The 21,630-nt window shown below is 40.7% G+C and overlaps 1 protein-coding gene across 2 annotated transcripts; it reads right to left on the bottom strand.

Annotated features, from left to right (window-relative positions):
• Positions 1 to 655: 655 nt before the first annotated feature.
• LOC115153306 (cilia- and flagella-associated protein 36) lies at positions 656 to 18,998 on the bottom strand. Of its 2 annotated transcripts, XM_029698609.1 has the most exons (11): positions 18,638 to 18,998; positions 16,699 to 16,763; positions 16,344 to 16,445; positions 12,008 to 12,122; positions 11,602 to 11,689; positions 4,846 to 5,002; positions 2,827 to 2,938; positions 2,532 to 2,692; positions 2,181 to 2,324; positions 1,778 to 1,885; positions 656 to 1,603 (listed from the first exon to the last, which is right to left on the bottom strand). In XM_029698609.1, the coding sequence occupies exons 1-11, from the start codon at positions 18,738 to 18,740 to the stop codon at positions 1,520 to 1,522; spliced, it is 1,239 nt and encodes a 412-aa protein (XP_029554469.1). In that variant the 5' UTR covers positions 18,741 to 18,998; the 3' UTR covers positions 656 to 1,519. The 2 variants fall into 2 exon arrangements, with proteins under 2 accessions (XP_029554469.1, XP_029554470.1); XM_029698610.1 differs by lacking the exon at positions 1,778 to 1,885 and having other exon boundaries at positions 18,638 to 18,996.
• Positions 18,999 to 21,630: the final 2,632 nt, after the last annotated feature.

The raw sequence follows: 21,630 nt of genomic DNA, 5'->3' as shown, positions 1-21,630 counted from the left end.
CTTTTTTTTTTTTTTTAAATAGACACAAGCCCTTCTCATACTAGTGTTCTAGTTCAGTACTCATGGATTGAGTTGAATTTGTTGCTAGTACAGTCCCTGTGGGTCAGAGCATATTTAAATCCTAAATTGCAGCAGTGGTGGTTTAGGCCAGCTCCTGCCATTTTATATAGACATTCCTAATGACAGATGAAGTGTGAGATGTCAGGGAAAGCATTACAGTCTGAGTATGTACAACAGCTGAGTGCCCAAATGTAACCATTTCAAATATGTCTAGATCGTGTAGGTTTGTCTCCATGAACATCTTGGACAAGTGCATTTACTACCACTATCTCCATTCTAAACATTTGATACGTTTTCAGATTTTGACCCTGGCATTGTGTGAATCTAGCTTTATTTTAATCTGGAGAGGAGTTGAATTTAACCAATGATTTATATTTACACTAGATGGCTGTGTTGAAGCCACAGTTCCTCAATCTTGGCAATCCCTCAGTGTATAAAATATTTAGAAATGCATTTGTCTACATTCATTTTTGGCATATTTATTCTTAGACACCTTAATGAATACTTTTAAATGATATTGTGAGCTAAACATACATATTTTCCTTAATGTATAATTTAGTTACTGTCCCAACTAAAAAAAGAGAGGACAAAATTACATGTATTTAACATTTAATTGAAATACCAAAATTCTATGGAGGAGTGCCAATACGGCCGACCAGAGGCTTCAAAGTTCTCAATGGCCAATACATAGCATCAGCAATCCAGGGTTTATATACATTGAACTGAACCTGCAATACAAATGTGAACAACCTGCTTATTTTTCTGAATTGTGTTAATGCTACAACCCTTACATTTTTCATCTACAGTAAAGTTTGTATATTTGTGTGCTGATCATTTCCTAATGCCTATTCATACTTAACAGGATGTATACCTCAGAGCATCTTATCTACAAGCATGGATAGTTAATTGCATCTTTTCATGCTAAGCACCTGTCACAGACCAGTAGGTTTATTACACAAGATCTCTGGCAGAATTTACATTTTTTTAAATGTATTTATTAAACCACATATTATACAAAGGGATAGTTCACCCAAATTACAAAATTACATTTGTTTCCTTACCCTGTAAGCAGTCTATAAACAAGGTATTACAGCAATTCATACCTTGGTTTAGTTTCCCTGGCACTGTTACCACATGCTAACATTTAAGCATTTGTGGAACAAATCATATTCAAGTCATAGGACCAATATTAGAATAGTTTGTGCATAATTTCCAAATCAGTGCCAGGGAAACTAAACCAAAGCATGGATTGTTGTCACCTTGCCCATAGACTGCTTATAGGGTAAGGAAACCAATGTGTCATTCCCTTTTAAGACTATCAATAATCATTGAAATACTACATTCCATTACAAATGCACATTTCCTGTTGCCCCTTCAGAAGCACAGTCCATCTCAGCTTCCCAATGAATTGATGGTCCAGTTTGACTACAGTTACACTCTGGGGGGATATATTGCAGTTTTACTTTTTGATGACTTCCTCTTTCAGTTTTTCTGCCAGATGTTTTCTTTTCTGCAACTTCTTTTTTTCTTCGACAGAGATCTCCTATGAAGAGAACAAAGTGAGTCAAATTTTGAACGGTAGCACCACTAAATCTAGTCAAGTCGCACATATCAGCCATATTGACAGGCACAGGGCTGTAGCTACAGTAAGAATAGAAGCACATACGGCAGCAGCACTACAAAGTGAAATCAAAACGTCATCACTCAAACAGATCACCTTGGGCTGCTTCTCCTGTCCCCCCACAGGAGAGCTCACAGGCTGGGGTGCATTGACCCTCTCTTCCTTTATACTAGCACCACCCCCGTTCATTTTGGGACCATCGTCCTTTGATTGGCAATGCAGCAAAAGAAAATGATAGGGGAATAAAGAGCAGGAGAAAATCCAAACTTCAAAAAGGAAGAATGTGAAAACAGACAAAACTGAGACTAAATATCAGGGGAAATCAAGAGGGAAAAACAATGAGACAGGAAGACCAGAGTTGACCCCAGATGCTATGCAGTCATCAGCCGAGGTGTGCATTATTATCTACCACAAAGCTGTTACGTGTGTCAGTGTGTCTTATGGAGGAGTACTACCCATATGTTTACAGGAAGAGGCATAGAAGAAGGTGTGATGTTACCGGTGTGCAGGGAGTGGGTGCTGGGGTTTCTGGTGTGGCTGGTTTGGGTCTTTGTTCTTTTTTCATGGCCTGAAGCTTGTCCCTCTGCTGCCTCAGGTACAGTGCCCTTTGCTGGAGCTGCTCCTGCTGCTCTGCTGACAACTCCTGAACACACAGAGAAACACAGTCCATCAGTTCTGTCTCCCAACAAAACTAGTAATGTAGCATTTCAAGGTTTCCTTTCTATGTACTGTTGCCTGAGTGTTTGTTTGCCACAATCATGTTATCCAGCGGAGGCTTTCATTCAGAGTGATTTATAGTCAGTGCATGACACACATGGCATGTATGGTATATGCAGTAGGAGAGACTCACTGTGAATGGCTTGGAGATGCCAGCCTCCTTACGTGCCTCCTCTATCCAGCCCTCTGCTGCCTGGCTGCTGCTCCCCTTCTCCCTGGAGACAGCCGGAGGCTCAGTGCCCTTCACTGGAACCCTCACTGCAGGCAGGATCCTTGGCTCTGCACTGTGCCGCTCTGCATCAACACAACCATCTATTACTCATACACCCTCTGAAGTATATTCAACCTTTCAGCATTCATGTACTATGTCTACACTACAGGAAAGGCTTCAAGGGGAACAGTAGTGTATACAGAGTCAGTATTATTACCTGATGACAACTTAGAAAGGGCAGATGTGCTGGTCTTGGCTGGACTAATCTGCCCACCACCTCCAGCTACAGCAGGCTTCAGCTCCTCTTTCCTCTGAGATGTACTGTTCACCTACAGGCAGGGCACAGGGCAGCCATGTCATTGCATCTAGCTGTTCCAGTTCTAATGCCATACTGAGCTTCATAAAGTTCAGGTTGTACAGCTAACATTTATGGACAGCCATGACAGACTACAGGTCTAACAGCTCATTGCACACAACCTGCTATTGCATAACTAAGGGGGGGGGTTGCATTGCAATTGACCAGAGCGACAGAGGGCTGTTGGCCCCCACTGTTCCCCACCTTCGCATGTGCAACATACAAAAGTTGTCACATACCCCACATTAGGTTAATATACAGGCTAAAACACCACATTGTAACGATAATGCAGCAAAAACAGTGTTACAAGTCAATGCTTTAGTCTATAGGGATACAAGCCGCTTTCTGAGACGACTTGAAAAAACAGCCATTGTAGTAAGGAGAGTCCATGTCCTTGAATAGGGTTGGATATCTGCCAAATCATGTACAGTCATGGCCAAAACTTTTGAGAATGACACAAATATTAATTTCCATAAAGTTTGCTGCTTCAGTGTCTTTAGATATTTTTGTCAGATGTTACTATGGAATACTGAAGTATAATTACAAGAATTTCATAAGTGTCAAAGGCTTTTATTGACAATTACATGAAGTTGATGCAAAGAGTCAATATCTGCAATGTTGACCCTTCTTTTTCAAGACCTCTGCAATCTGACCTGGCATGCTGTCAATTAACTTCTGGGCCACATCCTGACTGATGGCAGCCCATTCTTGCATAATCAATGCTTGGAGTTTGTCAGAATTTGTGGGTTTTTGTTTGTCCACCCGCCTCTTGAGGATTGACCACAAATTCTCAATGGGATTAAGGTCTGAGGAGTTTTCTGGCCATGGACCCAAAATATTGATGTTTTGTTCCCCGAGCCACTTAGTTATCACTTTTGCCTTATGGCAAGGTGCTCCATCATGCTGGAAAAGGCATTGCTCGTCACCAAACTGTTCCTGGATGGTTGGGAGAAGTTGCTCTCGGGGGATGTGTTGGTACCACTCTTTATTCATGGCTGTGTTCTTAGGCAAAATTGTGAGTGAGCCCACTCCCTTGGCTGAGAAGCAACCCCACACATGAATGGTCTCAGGATGCTTTACTGTTGGCATGACACAGGACTGATGGTAGCGCTCACCTTGTCTTCTCCAGACAAGCTTTTTTCCGGATGCCCCAAACAATCGGAAAGGGGATTCATCAGCCTGTCCCTGATGTTTTTCCTGGAGAGAAGTGGCTTCTTTGCTGCCCTTCTTGACACTGGGCCATCCTCCAAAAGTCTTCGCCTCACTGTGCGTGCAGATGCACTCACACCTGCCTGCTGCCATTCCTGAGCAAGCTCTGTTCTGGTGGTGCCCCGATCCCGCAGCTGAATCAACTTTAGGAGACGGTCCTGGCGCTTGATGGACTTTCTTGGGCGCCCTGAAGCCTTTGCAGAAATGCAGTGGAAATGTTTTTTTGGGGATTCAGTTCATTTGCATGGCAAAGAGGGACTTTGCAATTAATTGCAATTCATCTGATCACTCTTCATAACATTCTGGAGTATATGCAAATTGCCATCATACAAACTGAGGCAGCAGACTGTGAAAATGTATATTTGTGTCATTCTCAAAACTTTTGGCCACAACTGTACTGCTCTGCATTAGTAGACTGATGTGACTGATTGAAGACCATCTAATAACATGATACGTAGCCTATGCAGGGGCTGTAAGCAGCTGGCTGCAGCACTCATCACTACCCCTTTGTGTTGATGCTAAATTACATAGCTCAGAAGAATACTATAGCTACAAATACATGAAATAGGACACATTTATCACACTCTGAAGGCAGGCAGACAAAGAGTTATTGGTGTTTATTCTTTTTGTATTACATCACTCCAATGGGTCAGTATTAGATTCATAACTCACCTTGTTGGTGGTGTTTGTCTGTTGAGTGGAGGCGGTCGTCTGGATGCTATCTGCTTCTAGAAGTGGCCTATCAGAGCAGCTTCTGGACGTGGAGCCAATCTCCTCCTCTGACTGCAATCTTAGAGCCATCTCTTGGTCATACTCATCCTTTGACATCCTGTGCAAACACATAGAGGGAGATATGTTTAATATCAGTACATGAATCCCCTATTCTGGGCCTAGGTAGTCGCATAACACCGATGATAAGAGAGGTTACTTTACAACAAAGAATGTGAATGTGTTACTTGTAGTTGAATAAAGGTTTGCCTACTGCCAGTCTTAAACAACATACAGTACATTAACCTACATAGTACTGAAGTATGAGTGTTATAAAGACACTATAAGGCCCAAAGCTGGCATGAGTCCAAGCTCCTGTCCTTAGTGATCACCTTGCTGCCACTCACCATCATGATCTCTTAATTGAATTGATTAGCAGCTTAATTCAACAAGGATGAAACTTTCCATCACACAGGATTTGAAGAGCACAAAAATGTTGCAACATCTTCGATGAGCATAGCCGAGAACATAACTTAATATGAGACCACCAAAGGTCAAGTGGTCTCTACACAATCTGTGCTATAAAAATAGGCCTAGCTCTTGTGAAGCACATCTCAAAGCTCTGGGTGAACTAGCAATCTAATGCCCCAATTAGACCACTTACAGTCAAAGCATGAAGACGCGTCACATAGATCTATAACATGTCCCTCTGAGACTTCAAGTAGACGAATCAGGACCAAAGAATGGTGGGTGAGGCCAACCCTAAGACAAAAGGATAAAAACACAATTCTCTCCATTGCCATGGAGTGTAAACCCCTCAATTTCAGTGTAACACTAAGGAGCTTAGTTCCCTATGGACACACAATCTTTAGTGCTGCAATTCGCTTAGCTTCAAATGCAGAAATCCCATTAGAGTTAGAGCGGCTTATAGAACAAGGAAGATATAATCTTGGATAGTGAGACCAGTATTTGTGTTGTTCCTGGCTATACATCATATGTCATTTCCGCTCACAAGCTGATACCTCCTTCGCCTCGACCTGTTGTTTCCGAAGTTTTATAAAAGTGTTTGTGTCAACACCTGCTACCAACTACCTAGCTAAGTTGCAATGGAGCCCGCTTCGCCTGGAATAGCTAACGAACATTTCCAGCTCTGTAGAAGCTGTGTTTATTACGCTCTTGTCTGGGACAATATTGACAATCCGGAGTTCCAATGTGGCAATTGTTTGCTAGCGGAGGATTACAGGAATGAGGTGGCTGTGCTTAGCAAGCAAATCTCAATTCTGCACGACTGTATGGGGAAAACGCAGCTCGGGCCTGATGGATGTTTCCCCGCCTTGTCATCCGTCCCTATTCGAATGGCCTGTGCTACCTGGAACTAGCCTGCCAAATAAGTCATCTCAATCTGCTTCTCCTCCTCCATCTTGTAATGAAGTAGACGAGAACAGCAAGAAGACTGTTCCAATCAGCGCTGGTCCCATGTCACAAGTGGCGGATACTGAAGGCAGCGGCATGCTGCTAAGTGGATAGGAATGACTGCGAGAGGGTCGGAGCAGATTGACATAAGGAATAGCTTTGCTGCACTGGTGCCTAATCTACTTGCGCCTTGATTGCTGGTGTTGACTCGTGTTGGAATTATTGTAATCTAAAGGAGACTTTTAGATTTCTTCAAAACAATTTAAAAACTTTTATTTAATTACTGCAGTAATGGAGCTGGTCGGTAATCACCCCTGGAGGTGATCACTGAGAACTCAACGAGCTGGTTTGAGCAACAGCATTTTATAGCAAAGTCCATCCTCCTTCAGTCTACATGACAAACAACAGATGTATGGAATGGGTCACAAGGTTAAGATTTGTATGAAAGATACTTATAATTCACAGCAGGCAGTATCTCATCGTGTAGAGACCAGGGTCTGTCCCTGGAGTCATCTCTCCCTGGTACCTTATAGAACAGAAACATTAACTCATGCTCTGGAATGTGGGTATCACCCAAAGACAATGTAAATCTTCTAGGGGCCCATCCTCAGTAGAACACACACAGATGAGCGTTCTAACAACCACTTGATGCAATAACAACATTATAACATAATTTTGTAATTTCCACCATACTCTAACTACGCTGACACCAGCAACGTCTTCGTCGTCGAGTTCGGCTCCTTTCCCTCTCCCTGGATCTGACGGGGCACTGCCTGCGGTGGGAGGTCTGGACCTGTCGCCGGGAGCAGCGGACGTACGCTATCCTGCTTCTCGTGGGTCCGTGAAAGGTTCAAAGAATTGTGTTATGGGTAGGAATGTGCGGATTTCTCCATTCCCTTCTCAAGCTGTTGTATTGGGCAGTTCAATGGTGAGAAATGGCTCAGTCCCTGGAGTAAAAACGTTGTGCTATCCAGGAGCACAAGTACAGGACATTAATAAGCTGCCCCCAAACATTTTAAACATCAGGAAATTGAGTTTCATGGTTCATGTGGGATTTAATGACATTATGAAGGGCAGTTCAGAACAGCTGAAGATGGAATTTAAAGAAACTGATTGTGTCACTGCTTGACACCAACAAACGCCCCATAATATCTGGCCTCTGCCCTCCCTAAATCGTGCCATTAAACCTTTCAGCAGACTTTTAGCCCTCCATTACTGGCTCTGAGACTATTGCAGCTCTGTGGGTATAACATTTATTGACAATTTTGATACCTCCTAGAAACAATGCTCATTTTATAAGGAGCATGGGATCCACCCCAATAATTGTGGATCCTGGATCCTTTCACAGCATTATAAGGCTGCATTGAGACAATTACTTATCAATGACCCCAGCTCTGTTAATCCTTACCATTGTCACAATGCTTCAGCAAATGTACATTATCCCAGGGTCGTTGGAAGACACAATGTACTGTAAGTAACCTAATTTATGTCCCTCTAACTGCCCTGAATGCCTCTGCTGATCCCACAGCTATTGTATGTGGTAATCATGTGCCTATGGATCAGAGTTATACTGTTAGCACTGAGATGGTGTGCCCTAGTAGGAAGTCCACTGTGTGCAGCTCACCCTGCACTAACATACATAGCATGAGTATGTCTACTTCTGCTAAGCTTCCAGTGAAGAAAACAATCAAGCAGTCCAGGAAGTGCTAAAAATAGCCCACTTTAACATACATGTAGTCTAAGAAACAAGGTTCATGAAGTCATTAACTTGCTAGTAACAGATGACATTCATATTCTAACTCTGAAACTAACTTAGATAATACCTTTTATGATAGTGGTAGCAATACATGGTTATAACATCTACAGAATTGCCAATGGCTGCAGTGTTGCGGTCTATATTAAGAACCACATTCCTGTAAAGCTTAGAGAGGATCTCATGTTAAATACTGTTGAAGTACTATGGCTACAGGTTCATCTGCCTCACCTAAAGCCCATTCTTGAGGGAAGCTGCTATAGACCACCAAGTGCTAACAGTCAGTATATGGATAATGTGTGTGAAATGCATATGATATCAACAGAGGTATATTTTCTGGGTGATTTCGATATTGACTGGCTTTCATCAAGCTGCCCACTCAAGAAACAGCTTCAAACTGTACCCAGTGCCTGCAACCTTGTTTAAGTTAAGTTATCAGTCAACCTACCAGGGCAGTTACAAAGAGCACAGAAATGAAATCATCAACATGTATTCATCACATCTTTATTAATGCAGCAGAAATTTCCTTTAAAGCAGTATCCAAATCCAACAATATAGTAGCCATATCTAGGAAAACCAAAGTTCCAAAGGCTGGGCCTAAGGATCGTACCCTTTAAAAAAAAATGTTTTGCCTGAAATGACAACCAAATCTAATTGCCTGTAGCTCAGGACCTGAAGCAAGGATATGCATATTATTGATACCATTTGAAAGGTAACTCTTTTCTAGTTTGTGGAAATGTGAAATGAATGTAGGAGAATAACACATTAGTTCTGGTAAAAGATCATACAAAGAAAAAAACGTGATTTTTTTTTCTACCATCAGCTTTGAAATGCAAGAGAAAGGCCATAATGTATTCCAGCCCAGGCGCAATTTAGATTTTGTCCACTAGTTGGCAGCAGTGTATGTGCAAAGTTTTAGACTGATCAAATGAACCATTGCATGCCTAATCAAAATGTTGTCTCAAGACTGCCCAATGTTCAGGAGGACAACGATCCCGTAGAGGTTGAGCGGTAATACAACACATTTTGTAGTGATTTTTATGTTGATGATATAAAGAATATTTGTTGGTGTGTGGTGTGTAATGAGGAGCAGCCAGACGCTGCACTTGACACATTTATGAAATTGCTTATCCCAGTTACTAATAAACATGCACCCATTAAGAAAATGACTGTAAAAACTGTTAAATCCCCTTGAATTGATGAGGAATTCAAAAATTGTATGGTTGAGAGGGATGAGGCAAAAGGTATGGCAAATAAGTCTGGCAGCACAACCGATTAGCAAATGTACTACAAATTGAGAAATCATATGACTAAACTGAATAAAAAGAAGAAACTATACTATGAAACCAAGAAATCATATAAAGAATGATAGTAAAAAGCTTTCGAGCACCTTAAATGAAATTATTCACAAAACCCACTGATATTGACAACACTTTAATAATGTTTTCATTGGCAAGATTAGAAAATCTAGGCATGCCATTCCAGCAACAAACGCTGACACTACACATCTGATCAAATTATGAAAGACAAGGATTGTAATTTTGAATTTAGTAAAGTATGTATGGAAAAGGTGAAAAAAGTATTGTTGTCTACCAACAATGACAAGCCACAGGGGTCTGACAACTTGGATGGAAAATTACTGAGGACAGTAGCAGACGATATTGACAGTCCTTTTTGCCATATCTTTAATTTAAGCCTACTAGAAAGAAAGTGTGTGCCCCCAGGCCTGGAGGGAAGCAAAAGTCATTCCCCTACATAAGAATAGTAAAGCCCCCTTTACTGGTTCAAATAGCTGACCAAATAGCCTGTTACCCATGCTTATTAAGTCTGTGTTATACTTCAGTGTGTCTTTTTTGAAATTATCGATCATAGTCTGCTACTGGAAAAACGTATGTGTTATGGCTTTACACCCCCTGTTATATTGTGGATAAAGAGTTACCTGTCTAACAGAACACAGAGGGTGTTCTTTAATGGAAGCATCTCCGACATAATCTAGGTAGAATCAGGAATTCCCCAGGGCAGCTGTCTCTAGGCCCCTTACTTTTTTTCAATTTTTACTAACGACATGCCACTGGCTTTGAGTAAAGCCAGTGTGTCTATGTATGTGGATGCCTCAACACTATACACGTCAGCTACTATAGCGACTGAAATGACTGCAACACTTAACAAAGAGCTGCAGTTAGTTTCAGAATGGGTGGCAAGGAATAAGTTAGTCCTAAATATTTCTAAAACTAAAAGCATTGTACAACTCATTCACTAAACCCTAAAGCTCAACAAAATCTTGGAATAAATAACGGGGAAATTGAGCAAGTTGAGGTGACTAAACTGCTTGGAGTAACCCTGGATTGTAAACTGTCAAGGTTAAAACATATTAATACAACAGTAACTAAGATGGGAGAAGTATGTCCATAATAAAGTGCTGCTCTACCTAAACAGCACTATCAACAAGGCAGGTCCTATAGGCGCTAGTTTTGTTGTACCTGGACTACTTTTCAGTCGTGTGGTCAGGTGCCACAAAGAGGGACTCGGGAAAATTGCAATTGGCTGAGAACAGGGCAGCACGGCTGGCCCTTGGATGTACACAGAGAGCTAAAATTGATCATATGCATGCCAATCTCTCCTGGCTAAAAGTGGAGGAGAGATTGACTTCATCACTACATGTATTTGTGAGAGGTATTGACATGTTGAATGCACCGAGCTGTCTGTTTGAACTACTAGCACACAGCTCGGACACCCATGCATACCCCAAAAGACATGCCACCAGAGGTCTCTTCACAGCCCTCATGTCTGGAACAGACTATGGTAGGCGCACAGTACTGCATAGAGCCATGGCTACATGGAACTCTATTCCACATCAGGGTAACTGATGCAAGCAATAGAATCAGATAAAAAAAAAAAAAAAATACAACTTATTGAACAGCGGGGTCTCTGAAGAGACACAAGCACAGGCACGATAACATACGCACCGCACTATACACACACGCACATGTGGATTTTTTGTTGTAGATATGTGATAGTAGAGTAGTGGCCTGAGGGCACACACTTACTGTGTTGTGAAATCTGTTGTGAATTTATTGTAAATGTTTTTAAAATCGTTTAACTGCCTTAATTTTGCTGGACCCCAGGAATGGGGATCCATTATAATACAAATACACTGATCCCCAAACAGGACATTGGATTTGCAACCAGAGCAAACACCAGCACACCGTACAGAACACAAACATCAAAATGGATACTTTTGTAGCCAAGTGCATTAGCATACATAGCATAATGCTTAGAGCCAGGAGTTGTTCATGACCAAATGTCCTGACCAGGAAAGTCTCCAGACCCTGGTTATAGACCAACATTGGAGCTTTTCCAAGGTCTAAGGATGAGCTCAGGAAAAACGATGGGCCCTATGTATACTCCAATGACTAAAGGAAACTACACAAAGGCCTACATCATTGATGAGATCCTGATGAAAACACTTTTCTTATAAAATGACATCAATAAATTCCAGAGTCACCGTGCATGTATGAGATTGGGTGGAAAGGCCTCAGTTCTATGTCTCTTACCTGAGCACCTCCTGAAGAATCTTCAGCTCCTGCTGCTCCAGCTCACTCATCACATCTGCTCCATCTGTGAGACACTCAGGCAGAGCGCCTACGCACACAGGAAGGGTAAACATTAGAACAAAACGGTTTAATCGGTGTCGTTTTAGACAGTGTAGGCTCATCAGTACCATAGTGTGTGTGAATGTAGAATGTAAGCAGGTATGGTAAGCGAGTATTAGGACTAGGGCTGCAACGATATCAAGTCACTTTCCCATATTTTCTACAGAAATCCCACTTGAAAGAGTCAGAGAAGAATCAGGAAATCCAGAATCCTCCAAACAAGACTTCTGGAAAATCTGGACATTTTTGGATTCTGAAGCCCTAATTGGGAGTTGTGTGACAACTCTGACAAGGCCAATAAGCCTACCATTTCTCTCTTTAATGACACGCAGCGCCTGGAGCTGCAGCTCCATATTCTTCTGTACCATGAGAGCCCTGAACATCTGGAAGTCATCTGTGGCCAGGATGGGATGGAATACAGCCTGTATCAAGGAAGACAGGACAGGAGCAGAAAACAGTTAGGCCTATCTAACAGTAATTAGGATGGACATTGAACAAACAGTCAAAAAGGGGTTAGTAACAAGTTAATAACAAGCACTAATAATTTTCAACATTATCTAACTATTTTGGCTAGATCATGTTTGTACTTTCTACTGCCTCTGGGTGTGCACTCTTGGCAGTTGGCACTGTCATTGTTACAGCATGGTTAGGGTTCAAACTAGCTCTCTGTATCACACACACCTGATGTCTTTTTCTGGCCCAGGTAAGTCCCAGAGGGCACCGCTGGATCTGGGACTAAGTAACACTCTCCATCAGGAATAGCTCCCTTGAGCTGTTCCTATATCTCACTAACCCAATTCAGGCCTGGGCCACTAATCCTGTCATAGATCAGGTCTTCCTGAATTCCAGTAGCTAACCGTCTCAGGCTCACAACCCAACGTCACCAGATGGAGAAACAGAATACATCATCATTATGTACTGGAACTATTTCCTATTGTGTATTGTCATGCAGGTCCATACATTCTTTGGCCATGGAGTTGAATATGATGGGACATGTTCCTTAGTCCACGACGAGGAGGAAACATTTCAAGAAGATCTAGGCTGTAAATGAACTTGAATGTTTTGCAGGAGAGCATTACATGCTGACCAGACCGCTCGTGTGCGTATGTCCGCGTGCATGTTGATTTGTCCACCCACACCAGACGCGATCAGGACACGCAGGTTGAAATATCAAAACGAACTAGTGATGCACCGATATGACATTTTTGGCGGATACCGATATCCGATATTTTCCTTGCCCAAAAAAATATACAACTATACCGATATTTACATTTTTTTGCGGCCATTTAAGCATTCTAGTACAGTTAAATAGTTAACACACACACACACGGACGCAGTGTTCTAAGGCACTGCATCTCAGTGCAAGAGGCGTCACTGTAGTCCCTGGTTCGAATCCAGGCTGTATCACATCTGGCCGTGATTGGGAGTCCCATAGGGCGGCTCACAATTGGCCAATCGTCGTCCGGGTTTGGCCGGGGTAGACCGTCATTGTAAATTAATTGACTTGCCTAGTTAAATAAAGGTTACATACCACACTGTCCAAAAAGTTATGTTGTTGGCATTTACGTATGTCCCCATTACCAGTAAAATATAATCAAAACCTATTTCTTTCACTTACTTGATGTGCTGTTTTGTTGTTCATTTGTTCAGTCATTTCATTCTCAACCAGGATTTCTATGGAACGCTGTTTGGGGCTTTGCGTGTCAAAAAAGATACACATCAAATAACACTATTTGACATGCCAAATATGGTTGTTGATCAATCAGGACCTGAATATGACTGCACGTCACATAATAATTTAAGGCATTCATTCATTTTCTACGTAGTTATTACACATTACAGTGCTGGTCATAAAAGAAAGCTAGCTAGTTCATGGATGCAAACAATGTTCTTCCCCAAAAACATAGCAAAACGACATAATCTGTTTCAGTAGCAATAGTTAGCTAGCTAACTATATAGCTAGGTGTCATCATCTAAAATAACCCTAATTTATAAGACTGTTCTTATTTGATTAATGGTGGTCGGGCCCATCTATGTAAAGCTAGCCACAATAAAGATTAGCCACAATAGTGGACTTTGCGGTTAGCCTTCTAAATAAAAGTAGGTCATTGACAATGATGCTAATGAATACAAATAGTAGAATTATGCCATAATTGAATAGATCATGGTAAACGAGTTTGGAATGTTGTTATATGAAATCAACAAAAGACAATCATTTGTTAATTTGACAAATCTGTTGAAATCACACTGGATGTATTATACTTTAGAATTGCATTGTAGTCATACAAATTTCACTGTACAGCCTTACCTATGGATTGTGGATCAATGACATGGAGTATCAGTCTACTCAGTGACACCCAGAGAACATTAGCATCGTAGCTCTTATTGTGGGACTCTGAAACAACTGTGAATTGAGCCACATTTATTGTCAACCTATGTGTTTTGAACACTATTCCCGAGGAAAAACAATACTGTGTGGATGTTTTGGAGTCTGATAACTCTGAGGAGGACGTTGGGGAAAAAATAGCTTGGGTATTGAGTAGACTGATACCCAATTTCATTGATCCCCAATCCTTAGGTAAAGCTGTACAGTGCAATATGAATGTCAATACACACAATAGGCTGACTGGGGAGGTGATTTCACACAGTCATTGTCCCGCGATAAGAGCTACAATGCTAATATTTGCGTAAACTCTTCACAGTTATGTTCTGTGGGTGTCACCGAATAGACTGATACCCCATTTCATTGCTTCACATTCCAACCTTGTTTAACATTATCTAGACTAAATATGGCATGATTCTTCCAATTGTAACCTTCTGCATCACTTTCAAAAAGGTACTTTAATTTTGAAGGCAAACCGCAAATTCCACTATTGTGCTTAATCCTTACTGTGGCTAGCTTCACAACACATAACCCGGTCCAGTCGAGCCTCACTAGCCAGATGAAGCTAGCTGGCTGCTTATAACATTAGCTTTTGGCAATAGGGTTAAGTAGCTGGCTAGCTATTTATTTTCATGAACTGAAGTTCAATTTCAATAGGCGAACAACAAGTAGCTACCTAGCTAATACTTACTCACAAGGATTCCTAAATCATTGCTAAGAATAATGAAAATGACTGCAGTTTCTACTGGCATTTTTAGCTAATATTGTCCGATTCCGATATGTTCACCGATATATCGTGCATCCCTACTCTGAACCAACTATATTAATTCGGGGAGAAGTCGAAAAGCATTAAACATTTATGGCAATTTAGCTAGTTTGCTTTTGCTAGCTAATTTGTCCTGAGATATAAACATTGGGTTGTTATTTTACCTGAAATGCACATGGTCCTCTACCCCGACAATTAATCCACAGATAAAAGGGTAAACCAAGTTTGTTTATAATAATCGCTCTTCCTTCAGGCTTCTTTTTTGGACTTTATATGGCAGTTGGTAACCAAGGTGCATTACCACTACCAACTGGACTGGAATGTGGACCTCAGTTCATCTTTCAAATCACCCACGTGGGTATATGCTCCTAAAAACCAATGAGGAGATGGGAGAGGCGGGACTTGCAAAAAAAATGTCATAATATTATGTCCCCCCCAGTTCTAAAACCAAAGTTGCGCCCCTGGGTCTACAGGATAAGTGATTATTCTGGCACAAAAAGAAACACAGCTTGTTTACCTACACACACCAAATGAGCATAACCTAGGCTGACTTCTAGTGCAAGAAGAATCACGGTTTGAATTTATCTCAGAAACCTGGTAATTGAGTTTGATTGGATATGGCCCAAAGTTACATGTTTAAATGGTAACAATATAATAGGGAGTCCTAAAAAAAGTACATCCCATATTAGGCTACCTCAGTGGCATTTTTAGGGACACTAGCACTGTCCACTACTCCTTCCTGCGCAATAATCATCCCAAATGACTTGATTAGCTTCCAGTTTCGGTAATCCCTATGAGCAGACCTGAAAATTGACAACTTCATCAGCAAGCAACAAGGCCTTTGGGATGTCAAAGAGCTAATCTCTACTGTTAGAGGTGTTAGGTCTGAGACGTCAGAGGTGTTAGGTCTGAGACGTCAGAGGTGTTAGGTCTGAGACGTCAGAGGTGTTAGGTCTGAGACGTCAGGTGTGTAACATATTGTGTGTAACATTACATTAATAAGTAATCACCAATGAATTCCCTCACATACAGGAATCATTTAGGGGCCATGGGATGTTCTTCACTGAACCATAACAAATACATGACAGGCTATATGGCATTAATGGTGCATTATATGAATCATCCTGAGATGGAGGCTATTGAATTCTGCCCGGATACAGAATATAGCCTGTTCAGTAAGGCCAGAGTCCAAAGTAAGAGACCAAGAGCTGGCAAATCTCCAGCAACCATTGGATGTCATCATCATAATACAAATCACCTAGATATTGGTCATCACAAGAGGCATGATGGAGCAAGTGACAGAGCAGAGTGGCATTAATCCTGTACCTAAAAAGATGCCTTACATTAAAAAGACAACTCTCCTACTGTGCAATTGTTTGTAGAGGTTCTGTTACCTGAAACCATTTGCATTGTAAAACTGCACACTCATCCATCTAAATCTACTTATCTTGCGTATTTGTGGCAGCGTATGAAAAAGATGATCATCGTGCTTACCTGTAAGGTTTTGGACTTGGCGAAAGGAGAGGAGCATGCCTCCAAAAACTGCTGCTCATTGATGCCAACCTCTTGCATGTAGGTTTCTAACAACTTCTCCACCTGAAAATAAATGTGGCTACTTGCATCACTGTTTTCCAAAGACAAAACATGTGATGTTAAGACACCGAAAAACTTTTCATGACTAGGCTAACTCATCCATTTCACATTTTGATTTAGGTCTACTTGGAATTGTAGATCCAAAATATTTATATTTAAGATGCATGTATAACGTTAAATAATCAAAATAAGAAAACTTGCACAATAACCCAATGCATATTAATGTTGCAAGCCATTCTAAAGACTAGCTACTCACCAAATGCTTGTACTGCTGATGGATATCTGTATAAGTCAATTTATTCTCATCTTCGTCATCAAAAACTGAAATAAAATCCAAATTGGTGAACTATGCAAACTTGCAGGCATAATCTCAATTAAACAAGTAGGGGGACACTACCTACATTATGTATTCCGGATTTGCAGCTGTGTTTTTTAATCCATCGTCATAAACAATACCAACAAACATCAAGTATATATATATATATACAGTGAGGGGAAAAAGTATTTGATCCCCTGCTGATTTTGTACGTTTGCCCACTGACAAAGAAATTATCAGTCTATAATTTTAATGGTAGGTTTATTTGAACAGTGAGAGACAGAATAACAACAAAAAAAATCCAGAAAAACGCATGTCAAAAATGTTATAAAATGATTTGCATTTTAATGAGGTTTGGCAACTGAGGTGATTGTTATTTTGGTTAAGCACCATTGTTGCTACAGTGCGACAGTTCCACATGCGAGTTGCTTAAAGGAATGGTAGCTAACTAGCGTGAGCCAGACAGATTAGCTAGCTAGCTTCTTTGCATCAAAGTACTAATTTATAATTTCCAATAATTGGATTGATGTCACTCAAACATGGGAAGCACTGATGCATTCCAAACAATGTAAACAACTAGGGTGTATTCATTCTGTGCCAAAACAGTTCTTAAATGGATGCAAATGAAACAAAACAGGGCGGGACCTATCTGAATTTGTCCAATAGAAACAAATGTTATGGTCTATTTGCTTCTGTTTGGTTCTTAAAATGGTAAACGGTTTCAGTAATAAATACACACTTGAACTGGGGTATAATCCAATGATATTTATAAACCCTGGATTGCTGATTCTATGTATTGGCCAAGGAGAGGCTTTGAAGCCACCAGTCGGGCCATATTGGCACTCCCAAGAAGAAGCAGTTCTCCATAGGAACGAATGGAATTGTACAGTATTTCAATTAAAGGACACATTTACATGTATTTTTTGTTGTAGTGGGGACAGTAACATTAGAACGTGCAAAAAAAATTGTACTTTAAGGATAATGTTTTTATAGATTTGTATTTATGTTTAGCTTGCATAATATTATTTAAAAGTATGCATTATGGTGTCTGTAATAAAATACGTGGCAAAACAACTGTATACATTAATAAATGCATTTATATAGCTTCCAAAATATATTTTTTAACGTTAGGGGAGTGCCAAGTTGAGGCACCGTGGCTTCAAACAGCACCCCGTGTCAGCCATCTAGTGTGTACATAAAACATTGGTGTAATCATTATTCCAACACTTTAATTAAACTATTGAACAAAGAACGCCATTCCATGATTTCAATAAATAAATGTAAAAAAAAAAAAATATATATATATATATATATATATATATATATATATATATATATATATATATATATATATATTCTCCACCCTGATTCAGAATATACCATATCCATTGTCCATGGCACGCTTGGTTGGTTCAATAGCTATTGACGAGAAAATATCCAATCTAACCGAACCGTGTACCAAACGTTATCAGCTCTCTGAAAAGTCGGGTAAACAATACTTTCCAGTGGATATTTTTTCGTAAACTGAAGGACAAACCGCACAGACAACCGGTAGAATAAGTTGAAATGTAATTTAATTAAACATTCTGGCTTGTAAGGAACAATAACACGATTTTGCACACAAATGTATCGGGCTGTATAGCTAAATTAGCTAGCTACACTGTACTAATTAAATTGTGTGTTAGACTGATTAAGAGAGTAAAATCTAACAACAGTTAACGTTAGCTAGCTAAAGTACTCAGAAAAGCCTGCTAACGTTAAATTAGCTGGCTAGCTAGCTAACTCGTGTGCAAAGCATTGATTATAGCATGTGTAATCCTGGTCCTATAAACCGTTTAATAATTTCCCTTATCGTACTTTTAAAAAAAAATGGCCTTACCTGTACATTTGTTTTCCATGAAGTCCGTAACTGGTATGACCCATTCGGGACTTGACAAATATCCAGCGATGCTCTCCACAACCCACTCGCTGTCCTCAGCCATATTGGCTAATAACACCCTATAATGTTCTTCAGGCGAGGAAGTTTAGCCCTGAAATTGTACAACAATGCACAACTGAAGTCTAAGGATCCATACATTTGTTGAGATCTAGCTAGCAAGCTAGTCCATTGTTATTATCCCTCTACGTAACATGCTTTGGTAGCTGCATAAAATCTGAAAAAGCGCACTCATGAATTTCGAAAGGGTTGACACCTAATCGGTCCCGGTTCCTATGGTGACCGATTACGTTCTACAAGTAGAACAGTCCGTCAAGTGGGAGTGTGGATTGACAAGGCTGGAAGAGAGAATGAAAGGGGTTTTCACAAGAAACGTGTGTATATTGTTCTATTCTATTGTTGACACTTACATGACACTGATTATTTTTTACCAAAATGTGAATTTCTGTTCATATAATTTCTGGGATACTTTTTTTCTCCCATCACTCGCAGCCGATCATATTAACATTTTATGGCGCTTTCAACACAACCGGGAACTCGGAAAAAAGGAGGTCAAATCATGAGGTCGGTGGTCCTCAGGTAAGAACGTCGGAGCTCTAGAAAGGTTTCCGAGTTCCCGATTTGGAATTCAGGGTATAATGACTGTTCAAAACGATTTTTCCCAGATGGAACTCGTTTTTTTCCGAGTTCCCAGCTGTCTTGAACACACTGAAGTCGAAAGTCGGAGATTTCCGAGTTTCCAGTTGTTTTGAATGCGGCATTATTGTCTTCCACTGACGTCATGAGCCCAGCTAGCCTATCTTCATACTGTACGGTCTTTGTATCAGGATTAAAACGGAATGTTTCTAAATGTGAAATCTTATGTTTATTTGACTCGGATGATAAAGACATAGAAAATATTACTGTAAAGGACTGTGTTAAATATTTAGAATACATCTGTCAGAAAACCACTTAGTCAGACAACATTTGAATTTCTCTCCTAAAATTAAGAAAACCCAAAAATATATTCCATAATTGGCTACAGAGATCTTTCTATACTTGGGAGAGTACTTCTGTCCAAGGCAGAGGGACTGCCTCGTTTTGTGTACCCCTCATTATCATTATGTGTAAATCCTGCTACTTGTAAAGAGATGAATAAGACCTTTCTTGACTTCATCTGGAAAAATAAGTCTCAAAAACTAAACAAGTCAGTCCTTTCTAACAAAAGAGCTGAAGGCGGTCTAGAAGTGTTGGATTTTGTTGACATAAATAACACTTTCAAGATAAACTGGTTGAAAAGATGTTTGATCAATACTGATTCAATATGGTATTTCATTCCAAATAATGTGTTTAATAAGTTGGGAGGTCTTCAATTTTTACTGAAATGTAATTATATTCCTGAAAGATTACCTGCTAAATTGGCTAGGTTTCACCAACAAGCTTTAATGGCCAGGAAAATATGTTTCCTGCACAATTTTTCCCCACAAAAAGCTCTTTTGTGGAATAATTCAGACATAACTGGGTGAACAATTTATAACATTGAAAGATACCTTTCAGAGAGTTTATTTCTGTGGTCAAAGCCGTTCCCAGTGGTCTAATCTTAGTTTTGGTAATGATCACAAAGTTTATCCAGAACTCAGATTGGAATGCGTGGGCTTACTTGAGAAATCTTGTTGTAATAAATATATAAGACGATTACTGTCTTATTTCACTGTAGAGCCTCTAGCCCTGCTCAATATGCCTTAACCAACCATGTTGTTCCACCTACATATGCGATGACATCACCTGGAGAGACTATATCTCTCTCATCATTACTCAATGCCTAGGTTTACTTCCAATTTACTCACATCCTACCTTACCTTTGTCTTTACACTACGCCTTGAATCTATGCCATCGTGCCCAGAAACCTGCTCCTTTTACTCTCTGTTCCGAACGTGCTAGGCGGACAGTTTGTATAGCCTTTAGCCGTACCCTTATCCTACTTCTCCTCTGTTCCTCTGGTGATGTGGAGGTTAATCCAGGTCCTGCAGTGCCTAGCTCCACTCCCACTCCCCAGGTGCTCTCATTTGTTGACTTCTGTAACCGTAAAAGCCTTGGTATCATGCATGTTAACATTAGAAGCCTACTCCCTAAGTTTGTTTTACTCACTGCTTTAGCACACTCTGCCAACCCGGATGTCTTAGCCGTGTCTGAATCCTGGCTTAGGAAAACCACCAAAAACCCTGAAATCTCCATCGCTAACTATAACATTTTCCGCCAAGATAGAACTGCCAAAGGGGGCGGTGTTGCAATCTACTGCAAATGTAACAGTGTAGGTTCCGTACCCAAACAATTCGAGCTTCTACTTCTAAAAATTCACCTTTCCAGAAACAAGTCTCTCACTGTTGCCGCTTGCTATAGACCTCCCACTGCCCCAGCTGTGCCCTCGATACCATATGTGAATTGATTGCTCCCCATCTATCTTCTGAGCTCGTGCTACTAGGTGACCTAAACTGGGACATGATTAACACCCCGGCCATCCTACAATCTAAGCTTGATGCCCTCAATCTCACACAAATGATCAATGAACCTACCAGGTACAACCCCAAAACCGTAAACACGGGCACCCTCATAGATGTCATCCTAACTAACTCGCCCTCCAAATACACCTCTGCTGTTTTCAGTCAAGATCTCAGCGATCACTGCCTCATTACCTGCATCCGTAATGGGTCTGTGACCAAACGACCACCCCTCATCACTGTCAAACACTCCCTAAAACACTTCTGCGAGCAGGCCTTTCTAATCGACCTGGCCGGGGTATCCTTGAATGACATTGACCTCATCCCGTCAGTAGATGATGCCTGGCTATTCTTTAAAAGTGCCTTCCTCATCATCTTAAATAAGCATGCCCCACTCAAAAAATGTAGAACTAGGAATAGATATAGTCCTTGGTTCACTCCAGACCTGTCTGCCCTTGA

The sequence above is a fragment of the Salmo trutta genome, chromosome 18 (genome assembly GCF_901001165.1).
Source record: "Salmo trutta chromosome 18, fSalTru1.1, whole genome shotgun sequence".
In the NCBI taxonomy this organism is placed as follows: domain Eukaryota; kingdom Metazoa; phylum Chordata; class Actinopteri; order Salmoniformes; family Salmonidae; genus Salmo; species Salmo trutta.
This window is presented reverse-complemented; position numbering and strand designations above follow the sequence as displayed.

Bases quoted from the DNA above. Each gene is read 5' to 3' on its own strand.
- LOC115153306 (XM_029698609.1), bottom strand. From the start codon at position 18,740: ATGGCTGAGGACAGCGAGTGGGTTGTGGAGAGCATCGCTGGATATTTG. The intron at 2,939-4,845 runs GTGAGTTATGAA...CCCTGCCTGTAG, and splicing joins AGACAAACACCACCAACAAG to GTGAACAGTACATCTCAGAG. The intron at 2,693-2,826 runs GTAATAATACTG...GTGTTGATGCAG, and splicing joins CCTTTCTAAGTTGTCATCAG to AGCGGCACAGTGCAGAGCCA.